Source organism: Hydra viridissima, unplaced genomic scaffold, assembly GCF_058129835.1.
Source record: "Hydra viridissima isolate aposymbiotic clone 2 unplaced genomic scaffold, HvirCarnegie_v1 scaffold_1, whole genome shotgun sequence".
NCBI lineage: Eukaryota > Metazoa > Cnidaria > Hydrozoa > Anthoathecata > Hydridae > Hydra > Hydra viridissima.
Window position 1 is genome coordinate 20,370,049 of NW_028324300.1, and position 21,619 is coordinate 20,391,667.

The 21,619-nt window shown below is 26.3% G+C and overlaps 1 protein-coding gene across 4 annotated transcripts; it reads right to left on the bottom strand.

The window, feature by feature from the left end:
• Positions 1–1,533: 1,533 nt before the first annotated feature.
• Positions 1,534–21,392, bottom strand: LOC149893826 (NACHT, LRR and PYD domains-containing protein 12-like). 4 transcript variants are annotated; one of them, XM_090076405.1, is made up of 7 exons: positions 20,700–21,343; positions 19,678–19,979; positions 18,974–19,020; positions 15,741–15,917; positions 12,016–12,069; positions 4,680–6,018; positions 1,534–2,365 (listed from the first exon to the last, which is right to left on the bottom strand). In XM_090076405.1, exons 6-7 carry the CDS (start codon positions 5,884–5,886, stop codon positions 2,343–2,345), a joined length of 1,230 nt encoding a protein of 409 aa, XP_089932531.1. In that variant the 5' UTR covers positions 5,887–6,018; positions 12,016–12,069; positions 15,741–15,917; positions 18,974–19,020; positions 19,678–19,979; positions 20,700–21,343; the 3' UTR covers positions 1,534–2,342. The 4 variants fall into 4 exon arrangements, with proteins under 4 accessions (XP_089932531.1, XP_089932528.1, XP_089932530.1 ...); XM_090076404.1 differs by lacking the exon at positions 1,534–2,365 and adding an exon at positions 2,385–3,686; XM_090076403.1 differs by lacking the exon at positions 1,534–2,365 and adding an exon at positions 2,387–3,186 and having other exon boundaries at positions 20,700–21,322.
• Positions 21,393–21,619: the final 227 nt, after the last annotated feature.

A 21,619-nucleotide genomic window follows, 5' to 3' on the forward strand; every position in this document is an offset into this window, starting at 1 on the left:
TCTTATGAATTCAATTTTTTTATTTTAATTAGTATATGTGCATGTTTTGGTTTGAGGAACCCAATTTTTTTATTGAAATCTTTGTGCGCCTAAAAGACTTAAACAAGCATGTGCATGTGTAGTACGCGCCTTAGATACACGTAAAATTTATTTAAAAAAGAAGTGGTATATATTGTATAATTGATATTTGTGGTATATATATTAGTGGTATATATTGTATAATTGATATATTGTATAATTGGTATTTGGGATCGAGGAACTCAAATATTTTATTTAAATAATTGTTTGCGCGCGTAAATAACACTTAGACGCGTACGCGCGCGTAATACGCGTAAAATTTATTTCTAATAACAAATTTAAATTTTCCGACCCAAAAATAAAATTATTGATGGATAACATGTTTATATTTGATGATTATATTTTTGAATTCTCAAAAAAGTAATTTGTTTTTTTTTTTAATTCTCTGAAAAGTGTTTGCGAATGTATTTATTATTGCAATTGTTAAATTTATGTGCTAAAGTCTCCGGACATAACATATATTTGAGCGGAAGAACATACTCAAAGTATCTGGTAGATTTTCTCAACCGTTTTTTTTTCTATGTGACTTCAGATGTTTCTTAAATCAAGTGTCGTTCTAGTCGTTATTGCGAAAACAGTCTTAAACTTAAAGTTTTAGACTGTTTTCGCAATAACGACCAGAAATTCAATTTTAACTGTTAAATGACTAAGAAGCACTAAACGGACTTAAAGATAAAATCAATTGTCTATACTAGAACCATGGCCGCCGAGAGGGGGGTGGGGTGGGGGTGGACGGGGAAGATTCCCGGGGCTCCGTGTGTGTACAAACAAATTTTTTAAAAAAAATTTTCAAAAGGTTTAATTAGTTTTGACTTTTAAAAGGTTTAATTAACTTTTATTTTTAATTTTCAATGCCCAAAGTACGCTTCTTTTGGTCCTGGGTATGTAATTAATCATAATGAGGGCCCCTTAAGAAAACTTCCCCGGGGCTCAAAATTTCTCTCGGCTGCTATGACTAGAACAACACTTGATTTAAGAAACATCTGCAGACACATGGAAAAAAAACGGTTGAGAAAATCAAGCAGATACTTTTTGGAGAACTTTATGAGAAGATTTTTAGAGAGAATCTGATGGGAAGATTTTATGAGAAAATCAAAGCGAATTTTTTGAGAAAGATTTTAAAAAGAGATTTTTGGAAAAAGAGAGAGAGAGAAGATTTCGAAATGAGAATAATTCTAAAGTAGAAAGATACTTTGGCCATGAGTCCAAGGGTGGCAAGAGAAAAATTTTAACTTTGATTACATATTATTATCGGTATTAACATTATCATCTATATTTGTAAAATTTTTTTATAAAAATGCCCTCACACTCTCTTCTCGCGCTATTCATAAATCACCGCACTCACAAAAACCCGGTCCTCGCAATTGTCACCCCTTTCACAAAATCCCCTCACAGTTGTCAAAGATAAAATTGAAATGAAAAGTAAGTTTTAAATGAGATTGCATTAAAGAGAGATTTTTATTTTTGGATGTAACATTTAATGCCAAAATACTCGCTTTTTTTTTTAATATGAAAAATATCTCAAAAAAATCTCATATTTACAAGTTCTGCAAAATATCTCAGTATTTACAAGTTCTGCAAAATACCTCAATATTTATATACTTGGCAAGATAAGCAAACAAACGCAATATTCAAGTAGGCGATGAAAAAAAGAAAAACTTTGCAAAAGGATTTGCGTAGATTTAGTAAGGTAAAATGATATTGTTCTCACCAGGTTTACTCTGTATTTTATGATGACGTCAGATAGACAGGTATTATTCGTGACGTAATTGCTGACGAATCATTGGACCGGCGCAGATCGCTCCCGAGTCGATTGACACTGTGAAGAGTTCTTAGAAATATCCGGGATCAAATTAAAACTCTAGAGTTTTTTCTGTTGCACACATTTGAAGATGGATTCAAAATCAAGTCTGGTATTGATGAGCTGAAGTTTACGTATTTATTTTCGAAAGTAACCTCATATGGTAAGGTTGCTGTGGCAATAATAATTTTTCATTTACTTCTAGTCACAGTAGATTTTGTGTATGAAGTTTTAGCATGTTAAAGCTGGTTAGCTAAGACCATTGGAGTCAAAAAAGATTTTGTCATGCATTAAGTTATAAACTAGTTAATTTTTAAGGCTAAATTTTATTTGAAATTTAAATCACAAGGCTTGGAACTTATAATCAAACGTTTATACTATAGGATTTTGGATAGAGATAAAAAAAATCTATCTTTATCCAAAATTTTAAACTTTCTATCAGGGAGATCTTTTTACTTGAATATCACTGGATATCTTTATCAAAGTCTAGAAAAAAAACAAACTATGAAATGAACTATATAATATATATAACTATATAAAAAAAAGCTATAAAATGAACAAGTTTAAATAAAAATATAAATACAAAGCATCTTCAATTAATAAAAACTTGCTATTCCATTTGCAGCAAATAGAAAAAAAAATTTTTAGAAAAAAAAAAAAATATTCTGAGGCTAATTGAATCTACAAACTTTGCAGATCACTGCGGCACCATATACAAATTTATAACATAGTCAACTATATTCACACATTTTAAAATATATATTTTTAAAAGACAAGTTCAAATAATTTTAGATTAAATTCTCCTTTAAACATTTTTTTTTTGATACACTTTCATTTCTAGCCAGCAAACATCAATAGTGGTTGTACAAGTTTCAATAAAATGAAAAACCATTTAAGATTCTATATAAAACCAAAAACCAAAACCGTTTAAGATTCTAGATAAACAGATGACAAAAAAGATTCACTGAACCATTTCTATACTTCTACTAACGTATTTACAATAAGAATAAGTATCTATTAAGCTAGCTTACTTTTAAAAATCATTAAAATCAAATCTTCTATTTTAAATGGACTACCCCAATCAGCAAAAAAACTGACATAACACCCATTGTCTCTGTTAATAAGTCCACAGACTATTGGTATACAACTACGTAACCTTTTGTTGTCTGTCATTGCATAAATAGCAGCATAGAACTCCATTAAGGACAGGTGAACAAACTGGTATAAATAACCACTATCTGATTCAATTCTCTCAATGAAACCATACAGTTCATCAATTTTTTCATCAGTCAATCAATACAATAATTCTTTAAGGAGAAAAAGCAATTTTACCTTCATTCAACAAATACCAAGAAATTTTACAAACATTTAAAATATATTCTTTGTAATTGGTATTTTCCATTATTTTATCAAATGTTTGATTACATTTATATATATGCTTTTTGAATTTAATTGTTTTGACTAAATGAACTTTGAAATAAACAACAAGTGTGTTACTTTTAAAATGCTGCAATCTCTAAACTAAAAAAAACAGTTTAATTCATTTGAAGAAAAATAAGTACAAATTAAAAAACCAAGCTGTAAAAAATTTTTTTCAATAGTATCTGCGATTGCCATTAAAAATATTTTATTAGACATTTAAAATGTTTATTAAAAGCTTACTAAGTCTTAACTAAAAGTTGCAATAGGTTTAAGTCATTATTTCAATCAAATCTGAAAAAGTATGAAGTCAGTCTCCTCTAGAGCTACTTTATGCTTTTAGAAGCTACATAAAATATATTTGGGAGGTTCTTCCAGAAGTATTGAGCTGCAAAGAGATAAAAGTATTTGAAAGCTTTACATAATTACATAACTAAACATAAATTAAAAATTAAAACTTTTTAGATATTTAAATCAGACTTTTGTAGAGCAAAATTTCAAAAGTCAACTTCTTTGAATCTCAAACTGTTGATAATATTAAGACCCTGTTTACATAAAAACAAAAATATACATCAATAAAATACATATTGTATATATTGTATAAGAAACATCTTTTAAATATTGAATAAATTATCCTCCTTAAACTGTTGTTTTATTCTATTGTATATGTTAAAGATTAAAATTTTTTGGTAGCCACCATTCTTTTGTTGTGTTGTTTTTTGTTGTTTTTGTTTCAGTTGATTGATATTTTTAACTTAATTAAGTCAGTCAACATATTTAAAAGTAATGCTAAAAAATTATTTAACTTGAATCAAATCTAAATGCACAAATTAAACAAAAACGTTTTACCTGTGAGATTTTTTGTTTTATTTTATCTTTGATATATGTGTTATTCAAGTTAATGAATTTTTTAATGTAACTTAACTTTACTATCTTTCTTAAGTTAAAACTATCAATCAACTGAAAAAAAAAAACAACAACAAAAGAATGTAGTAACTAAAAATTAAGTTCAACTGCCAAAAAAATTGTATTTCTTGCTATATTAAATATTTGTGTACTCAAATAAATTTGGGCACAGTTCATAAAAAAGGGAATTCAAAGGGTATAAGCTCAAGTCAAGAGTTAATTTTTTTTGAGAAGAAACATGTATGGCTCTTTAATATCCAACTGTGAGGTGTATTTCAACAGAAATAACTGACCACTTAAGACTACTTAATCAAAAAAAACACTAAAATGAGGGAAAACAGCATAAAACTAAAGTTCTATGTAATTAAAGAAAACTTAAGGGAAACAAATATAAAACTCATTATAACCATAATAAACTTATGATGAAAGCTCAAACAAAGTTGTAATGTTTCTTTAACATTTTAATTGAACTTACCAAGTACAGCATTAAGCAACATACTTTTTTCTTCATATGAATTCTTTAAGTTACCAAGTAATCTCACAAAACATCTTTTGTTTTCATTTGCTAGTCCGCAGATCATAGGCAAACAGCTATGCAACTTTTTGTTACTTATAATCTCGTCAGGACTCAAATAAATGTGTGCATGAACTGAAACACAAAACTCCATTAAAGTAAGGTGAGCAAACTGATATTGATAACCCAGTTGTGATTCAACTCTTTCAATGAAACCCAGAAGTTCATTTTCAACTTCATCAAAGTCATTCACAATCCCTTTCATTTCCTCTTGGGAGAAAAGAATTTTATCTTGATTGAACAACTCCCATGCAACTTTACAAACTCTTAAAACATGTTGCTTGTCTCTCTCATTTTGAATTATTTTATGAACTGCTTCATTGGTTTTGCAAATGTGTTTTTGAAAAAAGTATAAAAAAATAGAGCAATACAACTCAGTCATAGTGTTGAAAGAATAAGAATCACTTTCAGCAATAATTGAACACATTGCTGATAAATAAAAAGGAACAGATGCCATTGCTTTAGCATTGTAAGACTCTTTAAGAACATTTTTAATGCATTCTTTTTTTTCACCAATATTTTCAACATACTCATTAATTCCATTTTCATTAAAACCCATTATTTGAATGTTTAACTTGTCTGCACATTCTGTTACTTTATCTTTGTATTGTGATATAGCTCCAACTCTTCCAGCAACAACACATTTGTGTTTTTGAGTATTCAATACTTCTGCTAATGCATTAATGATGGGCTGTTTGCTGGGATTAAGGAGATTATGCTTTATTAATTTATCTAAGTGAGCAAACTCATCCAACCCATCTATCACAAACAAAAGGGAAAAATTCTCACAAACATTGCACTCTTGAAAAATATCTTTGTAGAAAACTTTTAACAACTCATTTATGTTACATATATTTTGATATTGATTTAACTTTCTACATTCAAGATAAAAAACAAGATCTACATTTTTCCATAAGGTACCATTAGCCCAATCAAGTAAGCACTTCCTAAGCAAACAGGTTTTTCCTATACCAGCAATACCAGATATCAAGAGTAAGGATAATTCCTTTGAAAATACTTCATCAAACTCAATAGGCTTATACGTCATTTGTTTCTTAAGAAACAACTCTCGCTCAGCATTAAATACAGTATTTTTTTTCCACTTCATCTTGATCAACTACAGTCAATTCAATGAACTTATTTAAAAGTTCAACTTTAGCTGGCGTTTTTAATAAGTGCACAATTTCATCCATTTTTCCATATGTTTTAAGATATAACTTTTTCAGTGCATCACACATCTCTGAAAGAACAAAAAAAGAATTTTACTTTACATTTCCTTTTTGATTTTAATAAGTTTGTTTCAGAATAAATATAAAATAATAAACTGATCTTTTTTTTCAGAACTTAAAAGATTTTGAAAAAAAAATTAATTTATGATTTTATACTTTTATTGAAAATCCATAGATAGTTTAAAATGGATTCCTAATACACGTTTATTTTAATAAATAGCTGAGAATATTTTATTTATTTACCAGAGGTGACTTTTTTTTGCTATTTTATTTAATTGCTATCATTTTATATTTTGCATCTTGTTCTTATCTTTATTTGTTCACCTTTTATTTATATCTTACACTTATCTTTATTTGTTCATCTTTTATTTATTGAAGTTTGTTTCTAAAAAAACATTTTGATTTTGATTTTATTACATTTGATTTTATTTTTGATATTTGATTTTATTATTTTTATGCAGAATTCAAAAGATTCTGAAAAAAGTAAATTTATGATTTTAGATTTGAAAATCCAAAAATATTTAAAGTTTAAAATATCAAATACACATTTACTTAATTCTCTACCTAATACACATTTATTTTAATAACTAACTGAGAATATTTACCTGAGGTAACATTTATATGAACTGCTATTATTTCATAGTTTGTATCTTGCTCTTATATTACCCTTACTTTTATTTATTTTTTCAACTTTTTTTACTTTTTCTTACACTTACACCATCCTTATTCTTTTAAGTAAAAGGTATACAAGCAAAGTTATATCGATCAATGTCTCAATGACTCAAGTTTTACAAAAACCATTTCAAAAATAAAACAATACAAAAATTTCTTTCATAAAAAGTTTGGCTTTTATACTGTTATAATTATTAGAAAAAATTCTATTACTTTTTAAGTGCAGAATTATTTTACTTAAGTCCTGTAATTGTAGATTTGTTTATTGTTTATTACAGATTAATTATTGTTTATTACTAAATTTAAAAAATATGCAGTAGTAACAACATTAATAATGATGATAATAATAACAATAAAAAATTAATAATAAAACAATAATGATATAAATAATAATAACAATGATAAAAATAAAATTGATAATAATAATAATAATAATAATAATAATAATAATAATAATAATAATAATAATAATAATAATAATAATAATAATAATAGTAATAATAATAATAATAATAATAAAAATAATAATAATAATAATAAAAATAATAATAATAAAAATAATAATAAAAATAATAATAACAATAGTAATAATAATAATAATAGTAATAATAATAATAATAATAATAATAATAATAATAATAATAATAATAATAATAAAAATAATAATAATAAAAATAATAATAATAAAAATAATGATAAAAATAATAATAATAATAATAATAATAGTAATAATAATAATAATAATAATAATAATAATAATAATAATAATAATAATAATAATAAAAATAATAATAATAAAAATAATAATAATAAAAATAATGATAAAAATAATAATAATAATAATAATAATAGTAATAATAATAATAACAATAATAATAATAATAATAATAATAATAATAATAATAATAATAATAATAATAATAATAATAATAATAATAATAATAATAACAACAACACTAATAATAACAACAATAATGATAACAACAACAACAACAACAACAACATTAGCAACAACACAACAACAATAATTTTAACAAATAGAATAATAATCAGAATAAAAACAAATATTTTTTTTAGTAATTAGAATTTTTTTAATAATTATTTGTATGCATCATTAACAAATGCGTTTGTGTATATTATTCATTTATAACTGTTTCAACTATAGCATTGTTAAAACTGTGTCAATAAAAAAACAACACTCAAATTATGCACTTTGAAAAATAATGAGAAATGGTAAAATGAAAATACTTTAACTTTAAAAACTAAGTCACTAAAAATATTGTATCTATTACTTCATGAAAACCATGAAATACTGTTACTACAAAAAATATTGAGCTATAAGTTGAATCAGAGACAAAAACGAGATTTGAAATGTTTAAAATATTGTAAAGTTGTAAAAGTTCTTCCTGAAAATGCTTTGTTAATAACAACCTAAGTTGTTATTAACAAAGCATTTTCAGGAAGTTTCAACTTTTTAATTGAACTGTGATGAGAACAAGTAACAGTTTTTAGTTTGTTTCAACTTTTCAATTGAACTGTGATGAGAACAAGTAACAGTAAGCTATGAAGATTAAAGTTTTACTGAATTTAAAAAGAAAGGTATTTTTATTACCCTTTAGCTGCATTTGATACAATCAACTTAATTTTAGTACTAGTAAAACTAAAGCATTTTCATTTGTAGCCTACAATCTCCATTTAAATCAATCTTAGGAACCAGGTAAGAATCAATTTCAATACTAGAAAAAAAAACCTAATGTACTGAACCTACAAACATTCATAAAATCAATATCACTGATGTCCAATTATAGTTAATTAAAGCTCTATGTTTTCATCTCTTGAATAAATTAAAAAAAGTAAATTTATTAAAATTAAAATAACCATGCAAATTAAAACTTTTTCCAAAAACATCTCTTGCAATAAAATTGCACTAAAATATGCATCCATGAAACAACCCACATCATTAAATAATCACCACTAACAGATGTGCTATCTTGGAAAGAAACTTAATATATTCAAAAATACCTTTATATATAAATTTTGGAATAAATAATATACACATTTATTAAAAATGTAAATAGATTTCATTTATTCAGTTTAATTATTCACATCAATTTTTTTAGACTCATTTAAAACTTTTTTTGTAGTTTTTTTTGAAAGAGAATCAAGTTTTATTCCATTCTTACTAAAATAAGAAATTAATTTTGTCATTTTTGATAGAAACCTTCCCACCTTATGATGGAATGAACTTTTGTAAAATTTTAAATGTTAAACAGACCCTTAACATCTACTATGGTGTCTTAAAATAAGCAAGAAAATATTTTTTTTTGAAAAGTGTTGCACATACTCATTTTTTTAAATTTTTACATTAATTAATTGACATTTAGGGATCCTCAAAGGTTCATGAACTTCTTGCAAGCTAATGCCTTCTGAAACTTTCTACAAATCAGTGTCCTACTGTTGATTGTTTTTCACTGTTAGACAACTTTTTATCATTAGAATTCAAATATGTTTTTCTATTTATTATCTATCATCTTTACATCAATAGTCTACAAAACAACACAATTGTAGGGATAACAAACTCATCATTCTTTAAATGGTAATTTTTTAATTTTGTATTTAGACTAAGCTAATTTGTACAGCTGGGTAGTAATGCTGATGAGTTTTTCCTTAACCACTTTATAACTTTTTAACATTTTTAGGCATTTGCACGCTTTGTATGTATCACATAGTGCTAACCCAAATACTGTTCATGTGTTTGAGTTGTTACATTTTATGCAATTAATAAATGCACAACATTTGCTAATCTTTATTTGATGCTAAGTTGATTTGTTCTGTAAGTAAGAGAAGATAAAAAAACTGGCAATCCATCCAATTGCTGAGTTTATTTTCCAGTTACATCAGGCAACATCTCAGTGTACAACAGTTTTGCTGGCTTGGAATTCTTCCCTTATCTGTTTTGAAATTTCTGCCATTTTTGGTGAACTGTATTTTTTGAAAGTATTGTTGAAAATGTGCAGCAAGCTATTTTGTTAATCATAGATGCTAGTATCACTCTTGATCTATAACCACTTTTATTTTATTAGATTTAAAACAGATGAACACAGTTATATGAATGTAATATTTAAGCAATATAATCATAAAAACCAAACAAGCTATACACTGGTTCAATAATATGTATGGGTTATGGATATAACAACAAATAACAATGTTAGAAACCAAGTAATAATTATTTTCAAATATTAAAAAACACAAAGGATGTTTGAAAAATGAAAAATGTCTGCCTAGTACCAGGTCACATGACAATTATATTTACACCAAATGCACAAAATGTCAAGTAAGTAAATATAAAAATACTACATTGTAAAAAATCATGAATCTCGACAGCTTTTTATGACTTTAATATTATCTATGCTTGGAATTTTACTTCCTTTTACATCAATTCTGTTGTACAGTAGAATCAACTAGTCAAGAGACTTTCATTGCTTCTAAATAACCTATCATTAGAGAAACCTTTAATTCCTAAAATAATTTTAATTCAGGTATATTGAGCACAATTTGTACCACTTTTACAAAAACTTCATGACCCTTTGAGATGCCCAAAATGTTACTTTAAATCACTACAAATTTGCATGTAAGGAACAAAAAAAAAATTTCTGGGACACATTTGATAACTACAGTGTTATTAGGGTACTATAAATACATATATACTTAGGTAGCAAACTTTACATTTGATAGAAAAAAATTTTCATGCTATCCCTAAGGTAATTAAACATTCAAACTTTTTGTGTTAAAATAAGTTTAATATCTACATATGTTGAATGTCTTAAAAAATGTTGAAAAATATTGCTTGTTATAAGCTTGATTTATATTTTCACAAAACATATGCTATTTTAAAAAAACAATTCAAAAGACTTCTTTTTTAATGGGAAAGTTAATCATCTGTGAAATATGAAATGAAAAAAGAGAAAAACTTCTTTCTAGAGAAAAACTTAACTTCTTGAATAAGTTTATATTGAGAAGTTTTTTTAATTAGAGAAACTTGTTGTAAAATGGAGATGAGACTTAACTTTACTTTTATTTTTACACATTTTATAATTTCATTAAAAATAATTAAAACTAATCAATACTCTCCTCAAAGACAATAATTAAGTTTACTTTTGTTATAACTTATTTTCAAAATAAAATTTTATCATTAAAAATATATCTGATTTTAAGCTTAGTTTCTTTTTGTTTAAGTCATAATCTCATGAAGAAGAGTTGGATCTTTACAAATTCATAAAGAATTTATGTGTTTAAGATTTAAACAAAGAAAAAAAATTTTTACACTCAACTGTTTTTCACTCATCATTATAACCTTTGTATTAAAAAACTGTATCTTTTTTTATAAAAAATTTCCTTAATTTTTTAAAAAAGCTTGCACTAATTCAAATAGTTCTTCAGAAGTTGTATTTGCTGGTTGGGCTATTTCAAAATCAATGGAAAAAGATAATCCAATGAATGGTCTTTTTCCATTGATTTAGTTGGTTAAAATCAAATTATAAAAAGAACGTCTGAATATATTTATATTTGGTAATTGTCCATAAAAAACTTTTTGTTGAACACCACTTTTTCAACTGTTTGAATTTTCAACCTTCATAGAAGTCAATTTAACTTATTCCTATATTATCTATTTGTTATAGCATTATATAAGAAAATAAAAATGCAATATAAAAGAGCATTCTAGTAAGAGCTTCTAGTGCAGTTCATTTAATTATTTCACATAATATTTTGTTGTATTTTATAAACAATTATTTATTTTATGTTTTACATTTAAAAAATATTTGTTTATTCTTTGTTTTTTTACTTTAGTTATTAATAAAAATAATAAATACAATAAAAATATTAAAAAGACTACAAATAATAATAATAATAATAATAATAATAATAATAATAATAATAATAATAATAATAATAATAATAATAATAATAATAATAATAATAATATAAATAATAATGATAATAATAAATAATAATAACAATATTAAAAATAGTAATAATAATATGAACAATAATGAAAATAACAATATTAATAAAAAAAAAATTAAATAGTAACAGTATTAATAACAGAAAAACAAGAATAAAAATGATAGCAATAATAATGACAAAAGTAATAACAATATTATCTTATGTTTAAAAATATTACAATGTGATCTATTAAAACTAAAAATATTATAATAGGAAATATTACAATATGATGATGATAATAGAATGATCTTATGTTTAAAAATATTTTAAAAATATTCAAACAATAAGATGTTGCATATTGCCAAATAACTTCTACACAGCTAATAACTTACGTTCTTTTTCTTCAATGGATGGCTTCAGGGGGTTTTCTTTCTCAAATGATTTATCTAAAAAGTGCATTATCAAAAATGAGCAAATTATTCAAAAATTTTGTTTGTGTAAAAATAGCCTCAACTTCTTTTCTAAAAAGCAAAATTCAGGAGAACAACAATTAAAAAACCTTTTTCACTATGTTTATAAACTTCAGAGAATTTTCAGATTTAGAAAAAAGAATAAAAAAAGTAAAAAAATTTCTACAAATTATTTTACTTCAAATTTTTTAAAAAAATAAGTTTATTACTTGAGAACTTTTCCATCTCTCTTATCAAGTCTAATCTTTTAATCTTGTATATTGCTTTTGCTAAATCATCTAATGTAGGAAACTTTTGTTGGTTTTTCCAACAAAAGTTTCCTATATTAGATGTTTAGTTTTGTTGGATTATTAGTTTAGAAATTGGTTTTGTTGGATTTATAATGTTTAATGTACAATAATATTCAATAAAAAAATTTGAAAACTTAGTAAGTTCAAATCTTGACTCTGGACCAGGAAAGAAATGATACTAATAGATGTTATAACTAGAGTTAACACTGAAGAGAAAGAGTAACTACCACATAAAGTGACACCTGAGATTAAGAATAAACATTTTATAGACAGTTTCTTAAAGAACAAACCTGCCAAACTTTTTTTGAGAAAAAATGTAGAATTGATCTATAGAGTATTTTGATGAGAATATTCAAACATTTCTTTATGTTATTCAAACATTTCTTTGTGTTATTCAAACATTTTTATTTGTTATTTTAAGTTACTCATATATTTTTCAAATAATTTTCAAACAACTGAACTTTTCCACAAATCTTTTTTATGTTCACTTGTAAGCAATAAGCAACAATTAAGGAGAAAAGCAAGCACTTTATTTTAAGAAAAAAAAAAGAAAAAGAAGTTCTAGCTTAACTTTAAACTTAATAAAAAAAAAGAAGCTCTTTTTATTGTAAATAGGTTATAATTTATAATATACAAGTTAAAAATAATTTTTAAACTTCATATTTTAGTGATTCACAACAACTAGGCTTTTGTTAAAAAAAATGGTTTCTTGCATTCATGTTAAAAAAAATCCTTGTCGCTGAATGGTTAAAAAACATGAAGCATTCTGCTTGTTTTGAGCATTTTTATAAATAAAAAATATTCAGTATTTTGTTCTCTGCTTCATTTAATTTGCTTTTAAATTTCTAAACAGTATTTTAGCCTGCAACTAAAAAGAAGCTTGAGGTCACAAGATATAAATCATCAGGTCATCAGAATGAACAATTTTAAAATAAATAAAAAAGTTTAAGTAATCTGTAGGATTTACTTTTCATAATTTTTTGTTGTTTGTTAAGATTTGAAAATTAGATCATTTTCCTTAAATTCAGCGAGCATGTTTCCTCACATTCAGTGATAAAAAGATTGAAGACTAAAACACTGAACAGATTAATTGCCAAGCAATAGTATTGGCTATAAATTTGTTCAAAATTGATCAAAATTAATCTTCTTCAAACTGAAATTTTAACATTTGTTCACATAAAAGGCTACTAGAAAAAAATCAGGTTTGTAAATGCTTTGAATTTAATTTAACTGAAGATAAATCAATCTTCTTAAATTTTTTAGTCAATACTTAAATGATTGGTAAAGAATTTTTATTTTTACTAAAGCAATTAACAAGGTATATAAAATATAATAATACATTTTACTGACTATAAGGGAATCATGTTACTGCAAAGTTTATGTGACCAAGACTTTTCAAGTTCAAGATGATGTTATATAAATGATTTTACTGAATGGTTTTACTGAAAAAAAAAATCATTGATTGCAACTAAATCAATAGAAACAAGTGGGAAATGTTGATTGTTTGAAAATATAAATATAAGATATGTGTAAGTTATATGTGTAAGCAAGAGGGGAATTGTTAGCTTTTCTTGATTACAGTTCTTCTTTACACTTCTTAAGGAAATATCGTTGTTTTCAAGCTAACTATACATTTTGTACTATACTTCGTAAGTCTAACAAATACAACATGATGTAACAAGAAGTTTAACAAAAAAAAAGGTCTTCTATTGCACAACTGTTTTTTGTGATGAACTTCTTGTTGATTTATGTTGTATAAGTAAGCATGTCAAAGAGCATCAACACCCCTGAAACCAGGTGATTAGGATTGTTAACGAATTATTTAGACAAATAGTAATTTAAAAAATATACAATTTTTATATTTCATCAATTTTTAAATTGTTAATATGAATTAAATTTGAATATTAGAAACATATTTCTTCTGGCATTAAGATTGATCTATTGACAAATAAAATGAAAAATAAATAGAAAGAAATAATTTTCAAAATTAATCTTCTTCAAATGTTATTTTATTCCCAGATTATTAAAAACCCAGATTTTTATCTGAGGTTTGAAGCATGCTTTGGAAGTAGCTTGGCCCTTTAGAAGTTTAATTTGCTTGTAACTTTGAAAAAAATATATAAGATAGTTGAAACATTCACTTCTGATTTTTAAAATTGTAGGATTTATCAATATATTAACATAGCCAGTTTATAATAATTGTTTTGCGTAATTAGTTATTGATCAATTCATTTTATACATTATGGAATTCATTTTGAGAGTTCTGTCACATCATAAAAACAGAAGAAAAAAATTTTTTTTTTAAATTTGTATTTGCAGACATTAAAAACTCTCCATAAGTTTATCTGTAATTTTCTAAGCGAATTTCTCTTCAACTGAAAAAAAATTTAACTTATGCAACCTCCATTTTTGTTTTGCAATATAAGGAAGTATGTTAATAAACTAACACTGTTCAAATCAACTTTTTTAAGGGAAGATTATATCTTAATATCTTAAAATTTAAGTTAGAAACACAGAGAGAACTTTAATCTTGTGTAAAACTTGTAATTAAACAGTTTTGATAAATTTTTATTAAATGCTTTTCATCATTTAAAATTCATAACTTAGAAAGAAATGTGATCAAAATTTAATGTAAAAAGTTAGGTTACAAGTGAGAACTTGCTGGTGACATGTAAGGGTCAGTAACATCATCTAGTTTATTATTACTTCCTTGTGTGTCAATAATGCTTTGTTCATCAATTGTTTTAACTCGAATGTTACCCATTGAGCCTAGTGTGTCAAAAGCAAGTGCATTTTGTAAAAAAATATAATTTTGATATTTTTAAATGACTTTTTACATATGATTTGAGTAAATATACTGTAACCTACTTGAAAAAATTTTAAGTTTAGAGCGCATCTTTTCACATAACAAAATTTTTATTTCATTTGAAAAAGTTTTTTGAGCATGAACTTAGTTTTTTTTAAAAAAAAATAAAAACCTAAAGCAACTTTATGAAAACTTTTGTAAATCTGTTATGAAGACCTTTATAAATTTTTTATAATGACTTTTATAAATATTTTATAGATTGTTATCAGAAGCTGTCTTATAAATGAACTAAAGTTGTTTTCTGGTCTGTATATTAGTAAATCAGTTGTAAGTTGCTTAATTTTAAATGACAAATTGTTTTGTTAACTTTTTTGCCTTTTAAATGTTCAAAGTTGAAAAACGTTTAAATGTGCAATAATTAATAAATAATCACACAAAAAATGAAACTTAGAAGAACAAATTTAATTAAGTCAAGCCCTGTTTGGGAAAACCTTCTCAAATCAGTAACCTTCCAGTCAGCAAAAAGTAATAGTTGATAACTAGATGCCTACCTATTTGACAGCTTATCTTTCTCAAGTAAAGGAATGCAAACAGTATGAAGCCTTGCCTTGCACTGTGCTGACAATTTTGATCACTTCCAAAATTCCTGCGGTCATGTGATACTTAAGTGACAGGCTGGACCGACCGCACTCGTTTACTTATACCGAAACAGTGATGTTGTGTCTAGGCTATAAAAAGTGAAATCGAAAGCTTATTCTCTCCTAATATTTTCTCACATAACTTTACAACTAGATATATTCCGAAAAATTCTAAGTTGGGAAAATTTTTTGTTACAAACAAGATTCACATGTTGTAAAAAAAACCTCAAAATAGTAGATTTAAAATGAGGGTTTGACGTCAGTGACCCGAGCGGTCCATTGGCTTTAAGCCTCCATTTTACATCTACTACCTAAAAATCGTATTTGAGTTAGTACATATTGACCAGTTTCAATACATGTGAAAAAATTAGAGCTAGGATAAAATTAGAAATACAAAGTTGTTGGGCCCGAAAGAACTATTATGAGTAATTCAAATTGCTCACTAACATCAACCATCTTGATAAATCTGTCGTTTTCTACAGTTAATATAGCAATTACTACAGATTTAGTGTTATGGTTTTCATAAGCTTTACATTCATGCAAGCAGCGGGCATTTTTTAACATTTATGCACATTCTCACACCTTGTGTCACCCCTTATCTCCCCCCAATAAGTGTTTACTGTGTAAGTACTTGTGCTCCTCACCCGCGCTCTCTAACTGATAAACCATGAAGAGGATCTGTTTGTAAAGAGCCAACCACCAGATCGGATTCTCATCAAGAAATACCTCCAAAGCAGCAGCAGGTTCAAACCAAAGCGTTAGCGTTGGTTTCCGATTTATGAGGTAATGATCATAGGCTCTAGTTGTAACACCATCGTCTGCGATCTTCGTTTATGTGTCAAGAGGGCTAAAGCCGGTCTTGTTCTGCTCATAGACTACTAAGTGAAGGCCGTGGCTCTTTAAAACTACCTGTTTTTGCTTAAACTCTTTGCGCTCGAGAATATGCTTGAACTTATAATGGCGCAAATCCTTTTTGACCTTTGCTCGTTGAACACACTTGGCCTTGAGTTTGCTGGTACAACTGGCCTTCTGAATCGAGTACATTTTTGGTCAAAAAGCAACAGACTCAGCAATGAGTTAGTTGCTACATTCATTTTTGAATTGAAATCTTGTTTTCTGTGTTACAATATGGACTATCAGTGCGTCTGTATATCTTTGTAGACATCTTCAGTCTCAACCTGGAACAACAAGCTGTTGGTATCGGTTGTATCACAACCGATACCGACAGCTTGCCTTGTTGCCATATTGAGCTTTAAGACTGCTATATCAGCAGTCATACATCAAGTGTTTGAGTATATTGAAAACACTCTGGCCAACACATATTCGCCTGTTGAGTTCGAGTTCGCCGCCTGGTTGCAGATCCGTGTTACGCTAGACCAATAGTCTAGCGTACCATTGAACCATATGAATTGGAACCATATGAATTGGTACCATATAAACCATTCCTTTTCAAACTTTGCGGTGGCCCTCGTCCGTAGATCAGTATACAACTGAATATATGGTGCCATTATGGCTTTTATGTTGATAAAAAAACTTTAACCAATAAGGAAAAAAATGAATTTGTTTTTAATAAAAAAAAGTTTGACGAAAAGAAGATCAAAATCCATGCAATTAATCGTCAGAAAAATTGAAACATCATAATCCAAAACTTTTCGAGAAAGAATTGAAAAACTGTTTGAGAAAGAATTGCGTCAATCTTAATCAATCAAGAATTTTCTAAGTCAGTTAATCAAGAATTGCCTCAAATTCGCCTCAAACTTTTGTTACACTCAAAATTGTTTCAAAAATTTAAAATCTTTTTAGCGATGAATTGCGCCTTGAAAGTTTGTTGTAAATGTTGTGTCGCTCCACATAAAGATTGCTGAGAAATGTTTAGAAAGTTAATTTTGATTCTATTTCAAATATATGTATTTGATTTAGTGGATACAGTTGTTTTTTTTAATAATATTAAAAAAAACAACTGTATCCACTAAATCAAATACATATATTTGAAATAGAATCAAAATTAACTTTCTAAACATTTCAAAAAAAAGGGTAAAAAATATCTATATATTATTACAACAAAGAGTAGATTTTAAAACATTAACTATTTATTATCGAGCTGATCGATCATCAAATTCTCATTCAATTTTTTATATATTATTAATATATAAAAAATTGAATGAGAATTTGATGATCGATCAGCTCGATAATAAATAGTTAATGTTTTAAAATCTACTCTTTGTTGTAATAATATATAGATATTTTTTACCCTTTTTTTTTTTTTACGCTTTTTGTTTGTTATTAAATATTTTAAAAAACCACAGAGAAATAGTTCATATCAAAGAAACGAAATAAAGAAATTATCTCTATACCATGCTGAGCCACTGTTAGTAATGCGCATCTTTTAAAAAACGTTTATTTTAATAGTCTCTATTGATAAAACATGTATTTTAGCATCAGAACCCCTAGAAAAAAATTTTTAAAGAAAAGAAAATTTTAATGTTTATAGAAGCCTATAAAGAATGTATATGTATATTTTTGCATACTTTAAGAAAATTAGTGAGAAAGTTTCCATAACAACAAATGAGGATAGAATAAATTGGGACAACCCCTACAATTATATCAATACATCAGAACCCCTGCAATTGACAGGAACGGAACTCCTGGAATTTTTACTTTACCTTTATTTATAATCAAAATACTAAAATATTTAAATTCTAAATAAAAATACTAATAATTAAATTTTAATTTTAAAAAAAGGAAATAACACAAGTAGAAGACCAAAAAAATGTCTTTCACCCCTCACAACGATAAACTTAAAAGATAAGTTTTTACATTGAAATTACACAAAATATGAATAAAAAAATAATATATAATAATAATAGCAATCAGCGTAATCGTAAAACGTAAAAGTATCAGCGGCATTTGAGATTATGTTTAAATAAGATTTTTATAACATTTTTGTTTTGTAAAATTTAAACGTTTTATGATCAATTTTCATAATACAAATTCACCTCAAAAAGTTTTTGAACTTTTCAAAAACAAACTCCCACAGGATTTTAATACGCTTCATTTTCTGATTTTTATGCTTAAAAATCAATTAAACAATATTCAAACAATGTTTGTATAAAAATAAAAACCTTCATACAAAGCTAACAACTTACTAGATTTGGATTCATGGAGCTCTCTGTTTCATATCCAAATGATTTATCTAAAAATTTGATTTATCAAAAACGAAAGAAAATACTTATAAACTTCATAAAAAATGCGCTTAATTTAATAATTTTTATAAAAAAACGCATAATTCAGTAATTGCCACAAGACAAGATTTCAATTAATAAACAACTGAAACCATGCTTTTTCCGTGCTTCTATCATTTTCATAAAACCAACTTCTTTTGCCAGATGTAATAATGCAAAATGCTAAAACATCTAGCCTCAGAAACTTTTAGCCTCCGAAACTCTTGCTGAGCTCGAACTGCATAAAGTTTTTTCCCAATCGAAACAGAAAATTTCTACTAAAAGTATATCACGATGTTCCTTAATAATTTCATCGGAAGTTGTAAACTTTTTTCCTGATTCAAAAATAAAACAATCAAAGTTTTATTTTGCTTCATAAATTCAATCCTCGTGGTGAACAAGTAAATACCATCGTTTACCATCACCTTGCTTTCATTTGTACCGTGAATGGAATCATGTTTCCTTTGTGAGTATCCGGTTTGCTCACGTCTTTGCATTCAGGCTATGACGATTATGACCAATCTCTAAGTTTTTAGGTTATTTTTTTGACCTGCACAAGTATCAGCATTTATAACTTTTCAAAAAACATGAACTAAACGCAAAGGAAAAGCTAAAATTGAAATCCTCACCTAAAGCCTCCAAGCTGACAATTTTATCTGTTAAACGCTACAAAAAACATTTTTTTCGTTCCCCTTAAAAATGATCTTCTCGAAGTTTTGCTTATGAAACCAAGAGCCTTCATTGTGAAACAACATTTAATACAGAGTTCTTGATGATTAAATGCACAATAAAAAGGCAAAATAAAAATGATGCAAATTAGAACATCATGGTTCACATTTTAAATACAGACAATCCTGGAATGTTTTTGACAATGAGATGGAACAAGAACACGTGGCTCACTTTGAGAAGTTTGCTTATCGTAGTTGCATATCTAGAGATAAAACAACCAACAATTAAAATATTTGTAAGAGCTTTAAGACTGAAAATCACAACTCCTTAAAAAGTATTTGTGTAAATGAAATATACGTTTCCTTTGTTGCATCATTTACATAGAGCATTTTATTTGAGCTTCTCAGCTTCGTGCATCAGCAAAGTTTTTTGACGCATTAAAAAAAAATTATATCTCGCCTTGTTTAAAAAAGATAAAGCAGTTAATTGAACGAAAGACAAAGATGGATGACGTAATTTAACACGAAGTCGTCTTTACAGAAGTTGCTAACTATGTAAACTTTAGGTCAAGATTTTATCGTGAAACATCGAATAAAGTCCTTGTTTACAGAAAAAAGAAGCTAAATATAGCTTTAGTTTGAATTTTGGAAAAAACTCCCGATCTGCTAAAGTTTTGTGACAATACACGTATTGATATGAAATCAAAAAGAACGTTCCCCTAATACAAATCGCTCTAAATTCTTTCGCTTCCAAACTAAGCTGTTCGAGATGACAAGAGGTGAGAGTCAAAACAAAAAATAAAAAAAAACACTGAGGAGAGAACACTCACTTACACAACTCGTCAACTAATGACAACTTATTGAAAGAAGCGTCTTTTTGTATAAAACCCAGAAATTGATTTAGTTTCCTTCAAGTTATGAGAAAAAGAAAATTGGAATAAGATTGTTGTAACAGAATGAATTCAAATATAAATTAAACTTACAAAAGAATTTTTTAAGCTTCTCTTAAAATATTTTTATCCTTCTTCTTGATCGTGCATCTTCTTCCGATATGATTCATCATATTTTCTTCCTTTTTGCATATAGTTGATGCCTCCCTCTTGTTCACTAAAGTGAAGAGAGCTATTTTGTAAGAAGATGGAGCCAGATAATTTTCAACTTGTATAGGTATGATTATTTTCCGGCATGAATTAGCATGCGTGTATGCTGATACAGTTATATCTGTTCTCGTTTTCTGCTTCTGAAATTAGTAATAAATGAATTTCAGAGTTTGCTACACCTTTTGCCATTTCACTTTCTAACACACCAGCCATTCATTTCTTCAATCCAAATTATTTACAAATAGTCATCAACCCAAACTGTTTATATATGTAGCCTATCATATGTATATAGCCTTTTTCGGTCAAAACTTTACACAAATCATTTGCAAGTTCTTCACTCGTTTTCCAATTATATGATATTAATATGCCCTACTTCTTGTTTTCTGCAATTTCTGCTGTCAGTTCTAACATGTTGTCAAGCGAATTTCTCATCTTTTGCAATCATTTTAAGTGGTCGAAGTTATATTTCAGTTAAAACTCTCAATTTAAAATTTTAAACCTAATGAAAACATGCAAAAAGTTTTAACACGTTGATGACGAAGTTTTGTTGATAAAACGGCTTAAAATCAGCACGACAGATAACATAACAAATATAACAATCATAAATCTAAAAACTTTCATTTGCACAAATTAAATAAAATCAGATAATGTTTTAACTCATAAAAAAGAAAATTTTTATTGAAAATTAATCAAAGTTATACAGAATTTATTTCATATAATCAAAAACTCAAAACAACAATTTTCATCAAATAAATTCAATTTTTACATAATTGCGCAAATTAATATGCCCTGTTTAAACGTTC